The following is an 18,012-nucleotide window of genomic DNA, read 5'->3' on the forward strand; positions in this document are numbered from 1 at the left end:
GGAAGGGGGCAGGAATAGCAGGTGGGGGGGGGTCAGGGCATGCCAGGGCATGTCTAGGCATGTCTAAAGCAGCAGCCAAGCATTTTACAGAAGCTAAAAGAGCAATTAGTGGGGGTCTGGAGGGATTGGGGGGTAGTGGGTGAATGAAGAGGGTCTCAGGGTCCTACAATATATGCAGGTAAAACTCTCAAACACATAACAATGAATACATTCTAAAAATGTCTATAAATATATTTATTCTTGGGGCTGGAGAGATGACTCAGCAGATAAGAACACTGACTGTTCTTGCAGAAGACCTGGGTTCAAATCCCGGCATCCCATGGCAGCTAACAAATGTCCGTAACTCCAGTTCCAGGGGATCTGACAGTCTTTTCTGTCCTCCGCAGGCATCTGTTTCTCCCTAAATAGTTGAATAACAGCACGGTTCTTTTCACACATTTTTACCCAATTCACTTAATACATTTTTAAATGGAAGATTTTGTAATTATTTTTAATTGGATTGAGATTTAATTGATTTTATTATATTATTAACTACTTACCTTTTATATAGGGACTATCGGGTGGAAAGAGGAAAAGCAGAGCAAAACGCAGATCTTTTGGAGAAAAGACTGTCCTGCTCCTGCAGAGTCCCTCCCCGTATGAATTTGAAAGGACAAGAAGATTCTTTGGATATTTTCCCAGTCAAGGTGAGAACCGGTTTTGACTAGTTTTTGAAGAAACAAGAATTTCTCACCTCATGTCCCTCCAGGAGACTAGGGTGAGTGTTAGCTGGGTGCTGGTCCTCTTCTGAATGGAAGATCCAAAGAAGCAGGACCCTGTGGTGGGCTGGAGGCTTTTGCAATGCAAGGAGAACTGAAAACAGATTTTCCAGAAAAGTTTGGAGGGAATGGGCTGTGAGAGCACTGAAGGAGAGGTAGTGAGAGAATGAGATGTTGGAGTTCTAAATTTCTGGTGTAGATTAGTTCTGGCTGCCAAAAAAGGGAGGTTTGTGGTTCTGGATGTAGGTAAAGAGATGCAGAAAGTGAATGCCATTGGGGGAGACACAGGAATCCTACAAGAGAAATCGTTGGCTGCTCCTGGACATTGGGTTTCAGAAGTGTTACACCCAGATCTCCCAACCCCCAGTGACCACCAAGGAGTCTGGAGTGTATGCAACAGCAAAGAGCCTTTATTCCAGCTTAAGCTCAGGCCCTCAGATCCATACTGAGAGTCCCGACCTAGCGGGGGTAGGCTTTTATAGGGAAGTTTCACAGAAGCCTGCATACGCCAAGTATCCTTTAAAATGATTGGATGGTCCTATACCCTGAGTACGGGGAGGATTCTTATTGGTAGGGGCTGTCTTTAGGGCATTGGGATGTGCTGACTGTTATCTGTGGGGCCAGAAGTTTCTGTTTTTACATTATAAGGCTGCTATATAGCCGGGCTTGCTTGATCTATAGCTTTCCGGGATGGGGGTGGTAACTGAAGATTACAACATGCCTGGGCATGCCCGGGCTTGCCTGAAGCAGCTAGTCAAAATGGAGTTAGTGCCGCCTTAAGCCAAGCAAATTACAGAAGCAGAAAGAAGCAGATGAGTCAGGGTCCCACAGAAGGATATGAATTTGGATCCAACAGCCAGAAATCTATAGGACGAGTGGGTGTTACAGAAGCCTGAAAGAGGAAAGGAGCCAGACATTGTTTACATGTTTACTGTGAGATCCTTAGACCTGCACAGTTTGTTATATAACCTGAATATGAACCAAGGACCTACGTGATCAAATTACTGTCAGGGATTTCTATTTCTATTTTTTAAAAAGACTTCAAGGGCTGAAGAGATGCCCAGGAGTTAAGAGTGTTTGCTTTGAAAGCTTGAGGACCAGAGTTCTGATCCCAGCACCTGTTAACTGGCTGGACATGGTTAGGCATCCTTACATCCTTACATTCCTAGCTTAGAGATGGCTGGAGACAGAAGGATTGCTGGGGCTTGCTGGCTGTCAGCCTAGCCTGAAAAAAATGCAAGTTCCAGGTTCAGTAAGAGACCTTGCCTTAAGGAAATAAGGCAGAGAGAGTTATAGAGGGGGACACCTGACACCATCCTTGGCCTCTACATGCATGCACAGACACACACATGTGCCTGCGCCACACATACATACATACATACACACACACACACACACACACACACACACGTATACACACATATCCAGTAACAACTTTCAAAGTAGTTGAAAGTAATTCCGATTTTTATTTGCATCTCAAGTGATTCATGATAACACCCTCCATATTTTGAATTTATGGATCCCTCCATTCTTAAAACATCCTCCAGGCCAGTCGAGGTGGCACACACCTTTTATCCCAGCACTCCGGAGGCAGAGGCAGGAGGATCTCTGTTCAAGTTCAGGGGCAGCCTGGTCTACATAGTGAGTTCCAGGACAGCTGGGGCTCAAGGGAGACGCTGTCTCAAAAATCCCCAAAAAAAAAAAAAAACCAAAAAAAAAACCCAAACATCCTCCAGAAGTCAGAATCCATGCAGTTCTGGCTCCTTTTCCCTCTTGGTTTTTAGCGATACAAACCTATTGCTCCTGTTCCTTCTGTGATTCTTGTTCTTTGTCTCTTTTTGTCTTTTTCTTTTTTTTTTTTCTTTGAGACAAGGTCTTCCTGTATCCTAGAACTTGGTAGGTAGACCTCAGCCTTACAGAGATCTGCCCGCGTCTGCCTTTTGAGTTCTAGGATTGAAGGTGTATGCCATCATGCTGGCTCATTCTTTTTCTATCTCTCAATTTCACATAACAACAATAGTAACACAATCACAGCAGCTGAACTTGCTGACTCAGCTTTCAGAGCTGAGGTGAGGAGGTTTCGTGACTCTATAAAGGTGGGCTTCCCTTATGGAAGGAGGAAGCTCAGCAGAGAGGGTAAGATGGCTCAGTGGATAAAAGCTCTTGCTGAGAAAGCCCAATGACCTGGTCCCATAGTAGAAGGAGAGAACTGACTCCCAAAAGTTGTCCTCTGACCTCAACACATGTTCTATGGCATGTAGATTGCCTGTACTCACACATGCCACACATACACAATAATAATAAATTAAAATTTTCAAAAATACAAAAAGCTTGGCACTGTTACTTTTTTAAATTATTAATTTTCTTTATGTGTGTGTGTGCCACATATGTGGGAGTTCCAGAGGGCATCAGATATTCTGGACCTGGAGTTACAGGTGACTGTGAGCTGTCTGGCATGGGTGCTGGGATCTGAACTCAAGTCTTCTGCAAAAGCAGCAAGTGCTTTTAACCACTGAGCCATCTCTCCATCCTGTTATTTTGTCATATTCACAATAGAAATCGGCTAGGAGGAAGAGATATAACTTCTTCCATTTATATGATAGAGGTTATTCTACTTGATAAATATAATTCTCTGGCAGTACTGGGAATTGAGTGTAGGTCCTTATGCATGTTAGACAAGAGCTACAGTCCCAGCCCAACATAACTATAATTCTTTATGGAAATACCCATTTCTGAAAGCCTTTCACTTAATAGTTTTAGTATTCACTGGTGACCTTTGCCTGAATCAGTTATTTCATTCAGACTTAGAAAATGATGATTTCTATCTGGACAGAATAGCATATAGCTGTAATTCCAGTACTAGGGGAGACTAAGGTATGGGGATCTCTAGTTTGATACCAGCCAGGACTATGTAGCAAGACCCTGTCTTAAAAAAACAAAAAGATAGGTTGGGCATGGTGGCACACGCCTTTAATCCCTGTGCTTGGGAGACTGAGGCAGGTGGATTTTTGTGAGTTCAAGGCCAACTTGGTCTACTAGCAAGGTCCAGGCCAGCTGGGGCTACAGGGAGACCCTGTCTCAAAACAGCAACAACAGCAACAAAAAAGAAGATATCCAAATGGCTCAGCAGGTAAAAGCACTTGCTGTCTGTCACTTTAATTATTTGCATTAAGAGTCATCTCACCTGAGGTTTTGTGCTATTCCTATATTTGTAGTTCAAAAGGAGAGACATAGATGCTTCTGTATTAAATTTCAAGTGTGTGTGTGGCAGGGAGCTGGAGATATGGCTACGTGGTTGAGAATACTGGCTGCTATTACAGAGGACCCTGGCAGCTAACAACTATTCTTAACTCCAGTTCCAGGGGATCCATGCCTTCTTTTGGTGTTGTACATACATGGTGCACCTACATTCATGCAGGCATAATGTTCATACACATAAAATGAAAATAAATAGGGGGCTGGAGAGATGGCTCAGTGATTAAGAGCACTGGCTGCTCTTGAGGAGGACCTGGGTTCTGTTCCTAGCCACCCACATGGTGACTTACAACTGTCTGTAACTCCAGCTCCAGGAAATCTGATGTCTTCTGATCTCTGCTGGCATTGCATGACACGGGTGCACTTACCTGCATGCAAGCAATGCACTCAAACACATAAAATGAAAACATTAAATAAAAAATTTAAAAATTCAAGTGGGAAGATTAACCTCCATGTTGGCATCTTCAGGATAAGGGTGAAGCTGACCTGGCCACCAGCTTTGAGAGGGACATTTTTAACTCCAAACAACCAGATGATGGGCAGAAAATTTCAAATAAGTGTCAACAAGATTTGATCCACAAAGAGACACTAACATCTGAGTCAGACAGACCTCCGCATTTCTGCAGCTGGGAAACGACACCTGAGCAAGCCCATCATCAGGATTTCCTTGGTCAGTTGGCTACTCTTCTGAGTGACAGAATTGGCCCCATACCAGCCACAGAGGAAGCAGTGAAAGAGAGGATCCAGGAAATGGGTGCAAACGAACAATTGTGGAAATCTGTAAGTAGTGATGAAAAGTTATTCTTTCCAATCTCATTCTCTCTCTCTATGTCTCTCTGTCTCTGTCTCTGTCTCTCTGTCTCTCTGTCTCTTTCTCTCTCTGGTGTATGTATTCATTTGTGTGTGCACCTATAATGTTGGTATGCATGCATGTGTGTTCCCATGCATGCATATGGAGGCCAGAGGTTGACCTCAAGCATTTTCCCTGGAGCTTGCTGATTCATCTAGGCCGCCCCCCCCAGTGAACTCTAGGGATTTGCCTGGCTCTGCTTCCCCAGCAGTGAAACTGCAGACACGTGCCATGCCTGGCTTTTTACATGATTGAGTGTCCCACCTCAGGTATTCATGCTAGTGTGGCAAGCACTTTACCAACTGAGTCATTTCTGCACCACCCCCCCATTTTAGTCATTTAAGATACAGATGTTTTTATAATAATTTAATAAGCTTCATGGCTTCATTGTAATTTTTTAAAAAGGTTTATATCTTTTATTACTTTATATGTCTGTGTATGCCTGTGTGAATGCCTGCCATTTATGTGTGTGCTCATGGAAGCCAGATAAGGGTGTTGGATTTTCTGGAGCTGGAGTTACAGGGAGTTGTGAGCCACCCAGTGCAGGTGCTGGGAACCAAACTCCCAGGTCCTTTGGAAGCAGTAAGTACTCTTAGCCACTGAGCCGTTTTTTCTGTTCCTTCATTGTAATTTTGATTGCATTTTTATTACTACAGTGGAAGAAGAGAACAGGTTGTCCTTACTGTACTGGAGGAACTATAGCTTGGTTAGAGCTCAGAGCCCTGCTCTGAACCCTAGTTCTGCCATTTGCCAGCTGTGTGTTCTTGGGAAGGCTACTTATCCTCTGTACCTCAGTTTCCTTTGTAAAATGGGGTGAGGAGGTATCATTCCCATCTCTCTGCATGGCCACAAAGATTAAACACATTGATACATGATAAACTCGAGGTGTAGTTCAGTGTAAGTTCAATAAGTACATTAATAGTACTATGATAGCTGGACATGATAGCACATGCCTATAATCTCAGGTTTTGGGAGGCTGAAGGTAGGATTGTGAATTCCAGGCCAGTCTGGGCTACATAGCAGGATCATGTCTCAAAGAACAACAATAAAAGCATTATGTAACTGGGGCTAGAGAGATGGCTCAGCAGTTAAGAACACTTGCCGTTCTTCCAGAGGACCCGGGTTCAATTCCCAGCACCCGCATGGCAGCTATCAACTGCCTATAACTCCAGTTCCAGGGGATCCAATACCCTTTTCTGGCCTCCACAGGCTTTGCATGACAGGGATGCATTTACATACCTGCAGGCAATATACTAATATACATAAAATAAAAAATAAATAAAATTTTAAAAATTATTATGTTTCCTAGTACAAATGCATGTTATCCTTATGTGTCAAAGTTGAATATTTCTTTCTTTTCTTTTTCTATTTTTTTTTTTTTTTTTTTTTTGGTCTTTTTGAAAAAGGGTCTCCCTGTAGCCCCAGCTGGTCTGGAACTCACTATGTAGACCGGGCTGGCCTGGAACTCACAGAGATCTGCCTACCTCTGCCTCCCAAGTGCTAGGATTAAAGGTGTACACTATCATATCCAACCTTCTTTTTAAAAAAAATAATTTATTGAGAATTTCATACAGGAATATAAGCATATAAGATGTTTTGATCAAATCCATGCCCACTCCCTCCTCTAAGAGATGTATTTATTTTTATTTTATTTGCCTGCATGTATGTATGTATGTATATATCTGTATGTATGTATGTATGTATGCATGTATGTATGTATGTATACCATGTGAATGCCTGGTGCCTGCAGAGGCCATAAGAGGGTATCAGATCCCCTGAAACTGGAGTTACAGATGGCTGTGAACTGCCATGTGGGTGCTAGGAACCAAACCCAGGTCTTCTGTAAGAGTAGCCAGTACTCTTAACCACTGAGCCATCTCTCCAGCTCCTCTATTCTTTTTTTGTTTTGTTTTGTTGTTGTTGTTGTCATTGTTGTTTGTTTTTTGGTCTTTTTGAGACAGGGTCTCCCTATAACCCCAGCTGGCCTGGAACTAGCATGTAGACTAGGCTGACCTCAAACTCACAAAGATCTGCTTGCCTCTGGCTTCCAAGTGCTGCGATAAAGGGCATACGCAACCATGCCTGGCAGTGCCTCTATTTTTTTAAATATTTTATTTATTATTTTTATTATTTTATGTGTATGAATGTATTGCCTGCATGTATGTGAGTGCACCCATGTCGTGCAATGCCATAGAGGTCAGAAGAGGGCTTCAGATTCCCCTGGAACTGGAGTTAAGGATGGTTTGTAGCTGCCATGTGGGTGCTGGGAATCGAACTCGGGTCCTCTGCAAAAGCAGTCAGTGCTTTTAACCACTGAGCCATCTCTCCAGCCCCACGCACCTCTATTTTTTAAAACAAAAATTATAGCCAGGTGTGTGATTAACATTTGTAATCCTAGCACTTGGGAGTCTGTGCTGTAGAAGTGCTATGAGTTCAAGACAGAGTGAGTCCCTGCCTCAAAAAAACCAATCAAGCAAACAAAAACCCCTTAATACATATCAAATCTACTCATTTGTTCAATAACTCAATGTCACCACAATGTCGATATAAATAGATCTCGCACATAGTTTGAAATGACGTGGCAAGCATGGAGCAATTAGGAAGCGTGTGTTTACGCATCCTTTCTTACAGAGAACTGAAACTTTGCAGCAGGAAATTCAGGTGCTCACTAAGAGGCTGGAGCAGCTGTACCATCTTTATGAAGAAGCTTCTCAAGAACCACCCCGAACTGAAGAAAATGACAGGGAGCAAAAAATACCCTTGAAACATCTGGAAGGAAACATTGCTGTCAGTGACTTTTCTCCGGAGAGATTAGACATGGGCAAGAAGAGAGTAAGTATTTCTGGAAGGAGACACGTTTTCTGAGGATGAAAATGATCACAGTTTATTTATTAATAACTTTGTTAATTATCTTTTGTCCCCCCTTGCTCTCTCTCTCCCTCTGTGTGTGTGTGTGTGTGTGTGTGTGTGTGTGTGTGTGTGTGTGTGTGTGTGCAATAGGGTCTTGCTATGTATATAACAAATTTGCAGCAGTCCTTCCTCAGCCCCCCATGTGCTGGGAGTACAGGCATGCACCATGACATCTGGCTTATACTTTTCTTAATAATGGGAAATGGGGATTTGCTTCAGATCTTTAGTGCCTGATTTTTTCAAAAGTCTCTCCTCTTTCCACATCTCCTTTTCTCTGTTGTGCACATATTTGATGACTATTACGATGGCATCTGCTAAGATGTATCTTATTTTTAATAGTTTTTTTTTGAATAGGGTTTCATTTAGCAATATAGCCTAGGCTAGCCTGGAACTCTTGATGTAGCCAAGACTTGGTCTGTAATCCCTGTCTCAGGTTCCTTAGTGCTGTGGTTAGAGGCATGCACCCCTGTATAATACTTATCTTAATGGACCAAAAATTTTTTTGAGACACAATTTCACTGTGTAGCTTTGACTGGTTTGGAATTCGCTCTGTAGAACAGTCTAGCCTTGAACTCACAGAGATCTACCTGCCTCTGCCTGCCCAGTGCTGGGATTAAAGGCGTGTACCACCACACCCAGCTATTTTTCCTGTTAAGAATAATGATGTAAAAATCATGTTGCATGAGCCAGGCATGGTGACCCACGCCTTTGATCCCTGCACTCGGGAGGCAGAGTCAAGCAGATCTCTGTGAGTTCAAGGCTAGCCTGGTCTATATTTCGAGTTCCAGGCCAACTGGGGCTACAGGGAAACCCTGTCTCAAAAAGAAAAAAAAAAATCTGTTGCATGTGTATCTTTATCCAAACATTTATTTTCTTATACTATATTCTCAGAAAAAGATGGACGAATCTATGGTACTACATAGTACTTATAAAATTGGTTGTTTAACTGTGTCCTTGGTAATACCGAGTCATCATTTTAATTTTCATTATTATTTTAATAATCCATATTTATGCTGACAGATGTTTTACTTATGCAGTTATTGTTAAGCCTGATAAAAGTATCTTAACTGCAGTTCTTAATTTCAATATTGTTAATTTTTACAAAGGAGAACTCCAGGACTCAGGCTTCCCTGACAGATAAGCACAACAAGAAGTTCAAACAGTTGGAAATGTTATTAAATATTCGTCAGAATTCAGTGATGGCTACAACTCCAAGAATGGAGGAGAAAATTCAGAGACTTCAGAAACAGCTCAGTGATTTGAAATTGTCAAATAAAAATATGAAAACCCAACTGACAAGAATAAATGTCCTTAAAGTAAGTAAAGCGAGTGGGACTTCCCTTAAGCTTTGCACTCTTCCTGTTTTAGTTGTGTGTCTCTCTATGAACTTTATCACTTCTTGCTTATTTAGTGTAGAAGACAGTTTGTAACAGAATAAAGTACAGGCACTCTTAAGGGATAAGAGTGGGTCAAAGGGACCACTGTAGAAGAGATACTCATGGTATGAGTGGACACTGGCAGAGATACCATCTTTCTCAATGAACTTTAAAACATTCTTGTTGTTTTGAGACAGGGTCTCCCTGTAGCCCAGGCTGACCTCCATCTCACAGAGCTCCATCTGCCTCTGCCTCCAGAGTTCTGGGATTAAAGGTGTGTGTCACCACACCCGGCTTAAATTTTTTTAAGTGCTAGAGAGATGGTTCAGTGGTTACAAACACTGGCTACTCTTGCAGAGGACCCCAGTTTGGCACCCACATGGCAGCTAACAACCATCTATTAACTCCAATTCCAGGGGATCTGATGCCCTCTTCTGGCCCCCACAGACATTGCACACATGGGTGCACTTATATATCTGCAGGTACGTGAGTTGTCATGTCTGTTATTCAGAGGAGCTCTAATCACCATCATCTGATCACCTTCACCTCCTTCCTTTTATTCACTTTTTGTCCCCATGTAGGACAAAACAATGGAAAGGCTCAGGCAGTCTGTAACAAAAGTTGAAACAGTGAGGGAGACGGCAGCTCCAAAAACAGACAACTTGAAAACTACATTAGATTCTGCAGAGCAAGAGGCCAGGCCAGGCAGAGAGAAGGCCCCTCGGTCACCAGCGGGGCTCACGCAGGAGCCCTCCACCACAAAGGGTGCACTGAGAGGACCGTCAGGACGAGAGCAAGAGGTTTGGTTGCTTCTTACCATGCTGAAAATGAACCTCACTGACGTGACAAACACAACCTCAACTTAGACTTTAACTACCTTCAACAAAAGGGGTTTCATTCACCCGTGGCATTGTACCCAGCCCTCTTAGAAGGGTGGAGACATCCCAGGCCTTAGGATCATCATCTAACAGTTTACAGGGCCTTTCCTATCTCTGGATAGCTACGTGACAGTTTGTCTGTTTGCCTAGCAACTATTGGTTTGTTTTTGTTTTTCTATATGACTAGAAACAGCCACTGACAGTCATGAAGTTTCATATTTAGTTTTTGCCACACGGAGAGAAAAGCCTAAGAAAAGGTCTTATTGACCAGGTTAGATCAAGTGTGTCTCCCTATGAGTCCACTGTGGCTAGGAATGAGATATGCTGGTTTTCACTTAGCACATAACCTCTGACTAACCAGGATGGTAATACTATGTAAGAGTGAAAATTAAGAGGAAACCATCTGTCTTAGATTGTATGTCACAAACTAGTATAAGACAGTGCTTCCAAACTTGCTCAGACACAAAAATTACAGCTCTTACCTTTAAGAAAATAGGAGAGTTTATTCTGAAGCCAAATATGAATGACCATGACTTAGAAACACAGATTTAGGTTACTCCAAATGCTATGTTCCAATGTGGTAACAGTTTCATGAAGTTTTTATAGTAACAGAAAAAAGAAAAGAATAAATCAAGACACTTTAAAAACACTGAGGAGACTTCAGGTAAGTGGGTTATACAGCAAAATGGGGAGATCTCTGCTGTAGACCTCAGGGACTATCTGATGACATTTTCAGCCTGTGGGTTGGTGGAAACTAGAGTCCTATATGTACATTCCCAGAAGGATTTACCTAATAGTCACAAGAATGCTAGGTTACACACAAAGATGGGCAATAAGTGGCTATTTAAGGGAACAAGATAGTCCAAGATAAATTGACTGTGGACCTGCAACATTCTATCTCTCCACAATCATTGACGTTCTAAACAGTTAATCAGCTTTTGTAGAATGTTTAACATAGGTGCAACTTTTTTTCTGGAAACTTCAATTAACATCATTACCTCATTAGGCAAAAATAAATGAATAACTACATACATACATAAATAAAATTTTTGTATGCTGGGGATCAAACCCAGGGTCTCACTGATAATTTGGGATAATTGTTTAAATTATATGTCACATCTCCGCTTCAGTTGTTCAAGAAATTTGAAAGTAACCCATGACTTTAAGATACAGGGGCTGGAGAGATGGTTCAGTGGTTAAGAGCACTGGCTGTTCTTGCGGAAGACCTGGGTTTGAATTCCTGCACTCACATGACAGCTAACAGCTATTCATAATTCCAGTTCCAGGGGCTCTGATGAGGCTCCGTGGGCACTGTACTACACAGGTGCACATACATGCAGGCAAAACACTCATCTGCATTAAAAAGAAAGGAAAAGATAGAGCAAAGGAGCACTTTCCCTTTTCCTTCTGTTTCTCTCTTCCCTGCATGATTGCTTTCTAGCTTGTTTTTGCCCCTCGTCAGTGTCCCTTTTACATTTTCTGTCAAACCACTTCTCCTTTGGGCCTGCTGTAGCTCCTCTTCATTTCCAAGATGGTTTTCTATTGTTGTTGCTTGATTCAATGATCAACTCAATGATCTTCCTTCTCCAATAAGCATCTTGGACATAGTTTTTGACCAGCTCTATTTTAATTCCTGATTTAAAAGAAGCACCCCCCCATCTGTACATTCTTGTTTAACTGATAATTTCATTTTTACTAGACTGCTGTATCCAAATACGGCTCTTGTCTGTCATGGCTTTTTCTGTGTTTTTTTTGGGGGGGTGGGGGTGGGGAGAGGGTATGTGCATTTTAGATGTTGCTGCCCATTTTCATCTGAAAGTCGTTCCATGTGATAGACTTTGCCATTTATCTATTCACTTTAAAATCGCTTTAGCCCTGATCTTTGCATTTTTCCAGTTTAGAATAGTTTCTACTAAGGATCTGTGACTATTTTAGCTTAATACTGCCCTCTTTCGTTCTCACAACCAGGGTTCTTTCTGTTCTTTTTGAGCAACTGGGTACTGAACCTAGGGCCTTGCATCCGCTAGGCAAGCTTTTTACCACTAAGCTGTAAGCCCAGTTCTTTAATTTTTTTTTTTTTTTCCTTTTGAGACAGGGTCTCTCTAAGTTGGTCTTGAACTTTCTATCTTGCTGTAGCTGGTATTACAGTTTCGAGTGGTTTCTAGGTTACTAAAACAGCCCTTTATTTGGAGGGTGGAGGGTTTATGTGATGTCTGGCTCTGTGACACTCTCCTTAATTCCATCATTTGCCTTTTCCTTTTCCGCTAGTGCCTCTATCAAGGAGCTCACCTACCTCTCCCTTGAAAGCACTCTGCAGCCTGCCCTCAGAAACCTTACCTTCTAGAACTTCCATTTCCCATCTGATATGCTTCCAAGCCTTTTTCTTTTCCTTCTCCCCTGGCTTGTTCTCCATGTTGCAAACTGTCTTGTCTCTGGGGAGTAAGGTTGTCTGTCCTACAACAATGGACACTGGCTGTACCTTCCTCTGGAGCTGCCTCACTGGCCCAGGATATTCATATCCTCACTGATATGCAAAGGGAAGGCTGTGATATTCTTTTGATATAATTTGTGGGTAGTTTTTATTTGCTCTTTGTCTCTCACAAGCCTGTGGAGGATAGGTTGAGAAATAGTATTGAGGACTGCTATTAACATAAAGCAAATCAGAAACCTAAAGTATAAGTTTCCATGCCCTGTGACATGCCTATAGTTCCAAGGATGGGAGACTGAGGCAAGTGGGTCACTAGTGTCCAGGAGTCTTAGGGCTAGTCTAGGTAACAGAAAAAATAAAAAAGTAGGCAGGAAAGATGACTCAGTGGGTAAAAGTGTTTGCTGTCAAGCCTGATGACCCAAGGTTCAATACCCAGGACCTTAATGGTAGAAGAAGAGAACCACACTCTTGAAAGATGTCCTCTGACTTCTACATGCACATGCATGCACACATGCACAAATAAATACATGTTTAAAAAAGCAATTGTATTATGAGTAAAAGATAAAAAGTAGTAATAAAATTGGGTTTAGTGTACAAAAGTGTAAAAATAGGAAAAAAAAGATAAAAGTGCTGAGGAAATTTTGAAGAATTTCTTGTAATAGACCATTTTTTCTGACTTAAAAATGCCACTTCAGCCAGGCATGGTGAAATGTGCCTATAATTGAAGCAATTGGAAGGCTGAGCAGGAAGATGGTAAGTTCAAGGGCACTGAACTTACACTGCGATCAGTCCAAAACCACAAACAAAACAAAACATAGACTATGTTACAGTAAATAGTATTTCATAATACTAAATTTCAGTACCAGCTTCACTGTCTGTAATGAGTGGGTTACTCAAACTAATGGCACACCTTGATCTCTATGGTGTTTCTACATAGCTTGCTGACTTTCGAGAAACTATTATGAAGATGTTGGGATTTAACATGAAAACAGCAGACAAAGAAGTCATCAATAAGCTGAAGCTTGTGATACGAGTTTATGAAATCTCCAAAAGACCAAAGATCGCTTCTGATTGTGAGACTGGACAGGACAGATGAGCACAGCTCTGCCTTTGCAGTACTGTGCAGAGCTCACGGTGCAGCTGCTTTCTACAGTGTCTTGAGTGTGTCTACGTAATGAATAAAATGCACTGGAAAATTTTCACTTAAATCTGTTCTCTTCTATCATGTTTAGTCCTTAACTTTTCTTTCTGATAGTCCTGTTTTTCATATTTCTTTCTGGTCTAGTCTATACTGCTATTTGTAATATCCAATACCTATAAAATTGCCCTTACTGTTTTTAAGCAGGACATGAATCAGAAACTTTTTTTTTTTTTTTTTGGTCTTTTTGAGACAGGGTCTCCTGTAGCCCCAGCTGGCCTGGAACTCACTGTGTAGACCAAGCTGGCCTGGAACTCACTCTGTAGACCAGACTGGCCTTGAACTCACAGAAATCTGCCTGCCTCTGCCTCCTGAGTGCTGGGATTAAAGGTGTGTGCCACCACGACCAGCCCAGAAACGTATTCTTAATTGCAATATTTATATTCCTATTTAATAGCCTGTTTCTAGAACAAATAATTTATTGGATAAACAATCCCCCTTAGAAATGCAAGGACAGTTATATTCTATTCTTTGAATCTATTTTATTAACTGAGCATATGGATATCAGATATGATATGCTAAGGGAGGTTGTCTTCCAGTTAATGATTACTTTCTTATTAATTTTTTGTTTCTTTGTTTTTGTTTTGTTTTGTTGTGGTGGTGTTTTTTTTTGTTTGTTTGTTTGTTTTTTTGAGACAGGGTCTCTGTAATCCCCAGCTGTCCTGGAACTCACTATGCAGACCAGGCTGGTCTCAATCTCATAGAGATCCTCCTGCCTGAGTGCTAGGATTAAAGGTATGCACCATCAATACCCAGTTTGCTTTTGTTTTTTGAAATAAGATCTTATTATGCATAGCTACATGATGTGAGTTCTGGGACTCAAACTTGGGTCTTCAGCAAAGGCAGTACACACTGTTAAATGCTGAGCCACCTCTGAAGCCCTTTGTTGTTCATTCTTTTTTGTTTGTTTTTTGAGAGAGGGTCTCTTGTAGCCAGAGGTGTCCTCCAACTTGCTGTGTAGCCTAAAGCTGTCCTTGAACTCCTGATCTTGCCTCTACCTCACAGTGCTGGTATTATAGGAGTGTGCCACAACTTCCAGCTCTGTTTTGGAAGGGGAGAGTGACAGGATTTCACTTATGAAACCTGATCTGGCCTGGAACTCACTGTGTAGCCCAGGCTGGCCTTGCAGCAATCTTCCTGCCACTGCTTCCCAAGTACTAGGATTTCTGGCTGGAGCCACCATGCACCGCTTCCAATGCAGGACTCCTAAAGGGGTAGTCCTGGCTGGATCTCAAGGAAGTACTCTAACCATGCTAGACCCTCAGGGTTCCTAACTCAACAGCCACTTCTTTTTCCTCTGTTGCTACAGTCCGTTTGTTAAGAGTCCCACAGTCTGAGTGGGTCTGTGCTCAGAGCAAAGATGCATGCTGGTCATACCAAACTAGTTGGACTGTCCCATTTCCTTAGCCAGTAACAGTTTTGTTTAGACAGAAAAGTGCCAGGAGAGATTCAGGGAAAGTTTTCCTTGATCTTAATGACACAGGAGAGTTGATATTTTCCTTTCAGATATTGTGCTTGAATGTGACCCTTGAACGGCTAAGTCATCTAGAATCACGAGTGAGCTACTGTGAGGACAAAGTGGGATACCCAAGGGCAGCAAGCAGATGGGAAAGGCAGATGTGATGACAGTGCTGAGCTTCTGGATTAACCTAATTTAGAGGTTCCCTATTCCTAGATTGCTGAGTGACACCTAACGTTTCACTTTCCACTTACTTCCCCTGTGTTGACTTCCATGAAATCCAACTGAAATGTCACTCATCGGTGGGACAGCTCATTTGCTCTATCTGTATAGAAATAGTGGGCAGGCAGAGTCTCTCTCTCTCTCTCTCTCTCTCTCTCTCTCTCTCTCTCTCAGATAGGGTCTCCCTGTAGCCAGAGTTGCCCTGGAACACTCACTATGTAGATCAGACTGGCCCCAATTTCACAGAAATCTGCCCGCCTCTGCCTCTCAAGTGCTGGGATTAGGGATCAAAGGTGTGCATCACACCTGGCCCCAAAGAGACACTTTTCAAAGGACAGTCTCTAGCACCTTTCCTTTCCCTCAGTGTTGGTCAGCCGGGAGCGGTGGTAGTAGGCAGGTACATCATTGAGCAGGCCTCAGGTATTAGGACCCTAAGTGTTTCAGGCTCTTGTTGCGGTCACTGTTACAGCTCTTAGCATGGGGACTGAGACCCTTGTCCCTGAAGACTTGACAGTGATCTGGAACTCTTCACTTTCTCCTCTGGCTTCTTATAACCTTTCATCAGCTCTCTATCTTTCTATTTTTGCTTCCTTTCTTCCTCCTGCTCTGGCTGCTGTCAAACTGTCAGCTGTTTCTTTAGTTGACGGGCACCTGGCCGCCATCCCTTCCAAAGCTCGGTGACTGCTGCCAGGATAACTTGAGTGTAAGTCATTCCTGGCTAATCTCCTTGCTTTCCTTTTGTTCTGTTCTTGGAGATTAGCTGAATAAATGATTAAATATTGTTTCAATGAGTCACACACATCACACAGTGATTTAAAGACCAACAGAAATCTAGCTAGTCATACTCTTTCCCATCCACCAGAGGGAGGCATGAACCTGCTTTGGAGATTAAATCCTTGCAGACGTTCTGATTAGAACCTCTGAGCCAACTCTATAGCAAGTGGTCCTGTGCAGAATTTGAGGCCTGAATCCACCTGTGCAGGCCTGGAGGTGCTTGGGATGGTAAATGATGCATAGTGCAAGAAAAGAGAACAGGAGCACATTAGGAAGTGAGGACATTGGTAAACTCTGTCTCTATTGCTAACCGTGAGGTAAATGACCTATGCCAGGAAACCAGCTCTTAAAAACTCAGGGCGCGCGTGGTGGTGCACGCCTTTGATCCCAGCATTCGGGAGGCAGAGGCAGGCAGATCTCTGTGAGTTCAAGGCCAGCCTGGTCTACATAGTGAGTTCCAGGACAGCTGGGACTACAGGGAGACCCTGTCTCAAAAAGACCGAAAAAAAAAAAACAAACAAACCCCAAAAAACAGGGCCAGCAAGATGGCTCAGTGGATAAAGGCACTTGCCACCAAGCCTGACAATCTGAGTTCAATCTCTGGAATACATATGGAAGAAGGAACTGTCCTCTGACCTGCAGTGTGCCATGGCATGCCTGCCTGCCACCCCATAAATAGGTAATAAATGGACTTAAATTGACCAAGAGAACAGCCCAAAGTGTTCACTTCAATTCATGCCCCATGGGGTTTTTTTTTTTGTTGTTGTTGTTTGTTTCTTTTTGAGACAGGATCTCACCACGTAACTCTGGTTGGCTTAGAACTCACAGAAATCTGCCTGTCTCTGCCTTCTGAGTGCTAGGATCAAAGGTGTGCACCACCACACAGACCAGCTACCCTACGGTATTCCAAAAGAAACAGACTTGAGCATCCCTGAACTTCTAGCTACTTGGGAGAAAACTTAAGGTAACTGATTCCTACCGTGGCTGATTTCAAGCCTCCATGAGCTTAACAACCAAGTTATAAATTTCTTCCATGTCTAATGACTAACAATCTTGAGGCAGTGAGAGCAGGCTCCTGCATGCTACTGACCCTTGTGGGGCCTTAGTTACTTCTGTAAAATGGTGGGCGGGGGGGCAACTCTAATCATTATGTAAACTCTGCTGCACAGTAGACATAGGAGTACTTGAATGTTCCACTAGTGACTTACGGAAAATGGACATTCTAAGATGTGCCCCACACTTGTCACAGGTGACTTGTAATCCAGGGATGTGGGGAAACCTTGCTCTAAATTCCTCTTTAATTAGTTCTTTCTCTGACTCACTTCACAGCTGACACTGATGAGGAGGTGTGTGCAGGGTACTAGGACTCATCTAGGACTGCACTTCATTCCTTAGCTACTTCCTCGACCCTCAGAGCCCAAACCTCCCTAACCAGGAAGCCTGCTCCTTGCCCCTCATGAGCTAAGACTTTCTTAGATCTGGAAAGCCCTCCATTTCAAGGATCTCTGATTGTTTTTCGAGCTAACACTGAGACTTTGCAAGGTACCAGGTACTTTACAATTAATTTCTAAGCAGGCTTTGTGATTCAGGCCTATAATCTATGCTACTAGGAGGCTGAAGCAGGAGGACTGAAGGTTCAAGGCCAGCCTGGGCAACTTAGTAAGACCCTGTATCAAAACAAAAAGTAGGGCTAGGGAGATGGCTCAGTGGGTGAGACAGGTGAGAATGCTTGCTTTGTAAGCATGAGGACCTGAGTTTGAATCCTCAGCACCCAAGCTGGGTATGGTTACACTTCCCAGCATTGGAGAGTGGATCCTGAGAGCTTGCTGGCCAGCCAGCCTGGCCTAAACAACAAGCTTCTGATTCAGTAAGAGACGCCGTCTTAGGCAATAATGCATAGAATA

The 18,012-nt window shown here is 42.8% G+C and overlaps 1 protein-coding gene across 1 annotated transcript in view; it reads left to right on the forward strand.

The window, feature by feature from the left end:
* The window catches only part of LOC103747972, a gene marked incomplete at its 5' end in the record, with an annotated part of 21,454 nt that extends 7,791 nt beyond the window's left edge, over nucleotides 1–13,663 (forward strand). The window contains 5 exons of the mRNA XM_029554752.1: nucleotides 551–686; nucleotides 4,482–4,793; nucleotides 7,495–7,695; nucleotides 8,880–9,089; nucleotides 13,393–13,663. Coding sequence (XP_029410612.1) covers nucleotides 551–686; nucleotides 4,482–4,793; nucleotides 7,495–7,695; nucleotides 8,880–9,089; nucleotides 13,393–13,551 — 1,018 coding nt within the window. The remainder of the gene's footprint in view (nucleotides 1–550; nucleotides 687–4,481; nucleotides 4,794–7,494; nucleotides 7,696–8,879; nucleotides 9,090–13,392) is intronic.
* Nucleotides 13,664–18,012: the final 4,349 nt, after the last annotated feature.

Source organism: Nannospalax galili, unplaced genomic scaffold (genome assembly GCF_000622305.1).
Source record: "Nannospalax galili isolate Female #2095 unplaced genomic scaffold, S.galili_v1.0 scaffold144, whole genome shotgun sequence".
Lineage (NCBI taxonomy): Eukaryota > Metazoa > Chordata > Mammalia > Rodentia > Spalacidae > Nannospalax > Nannospalax galili.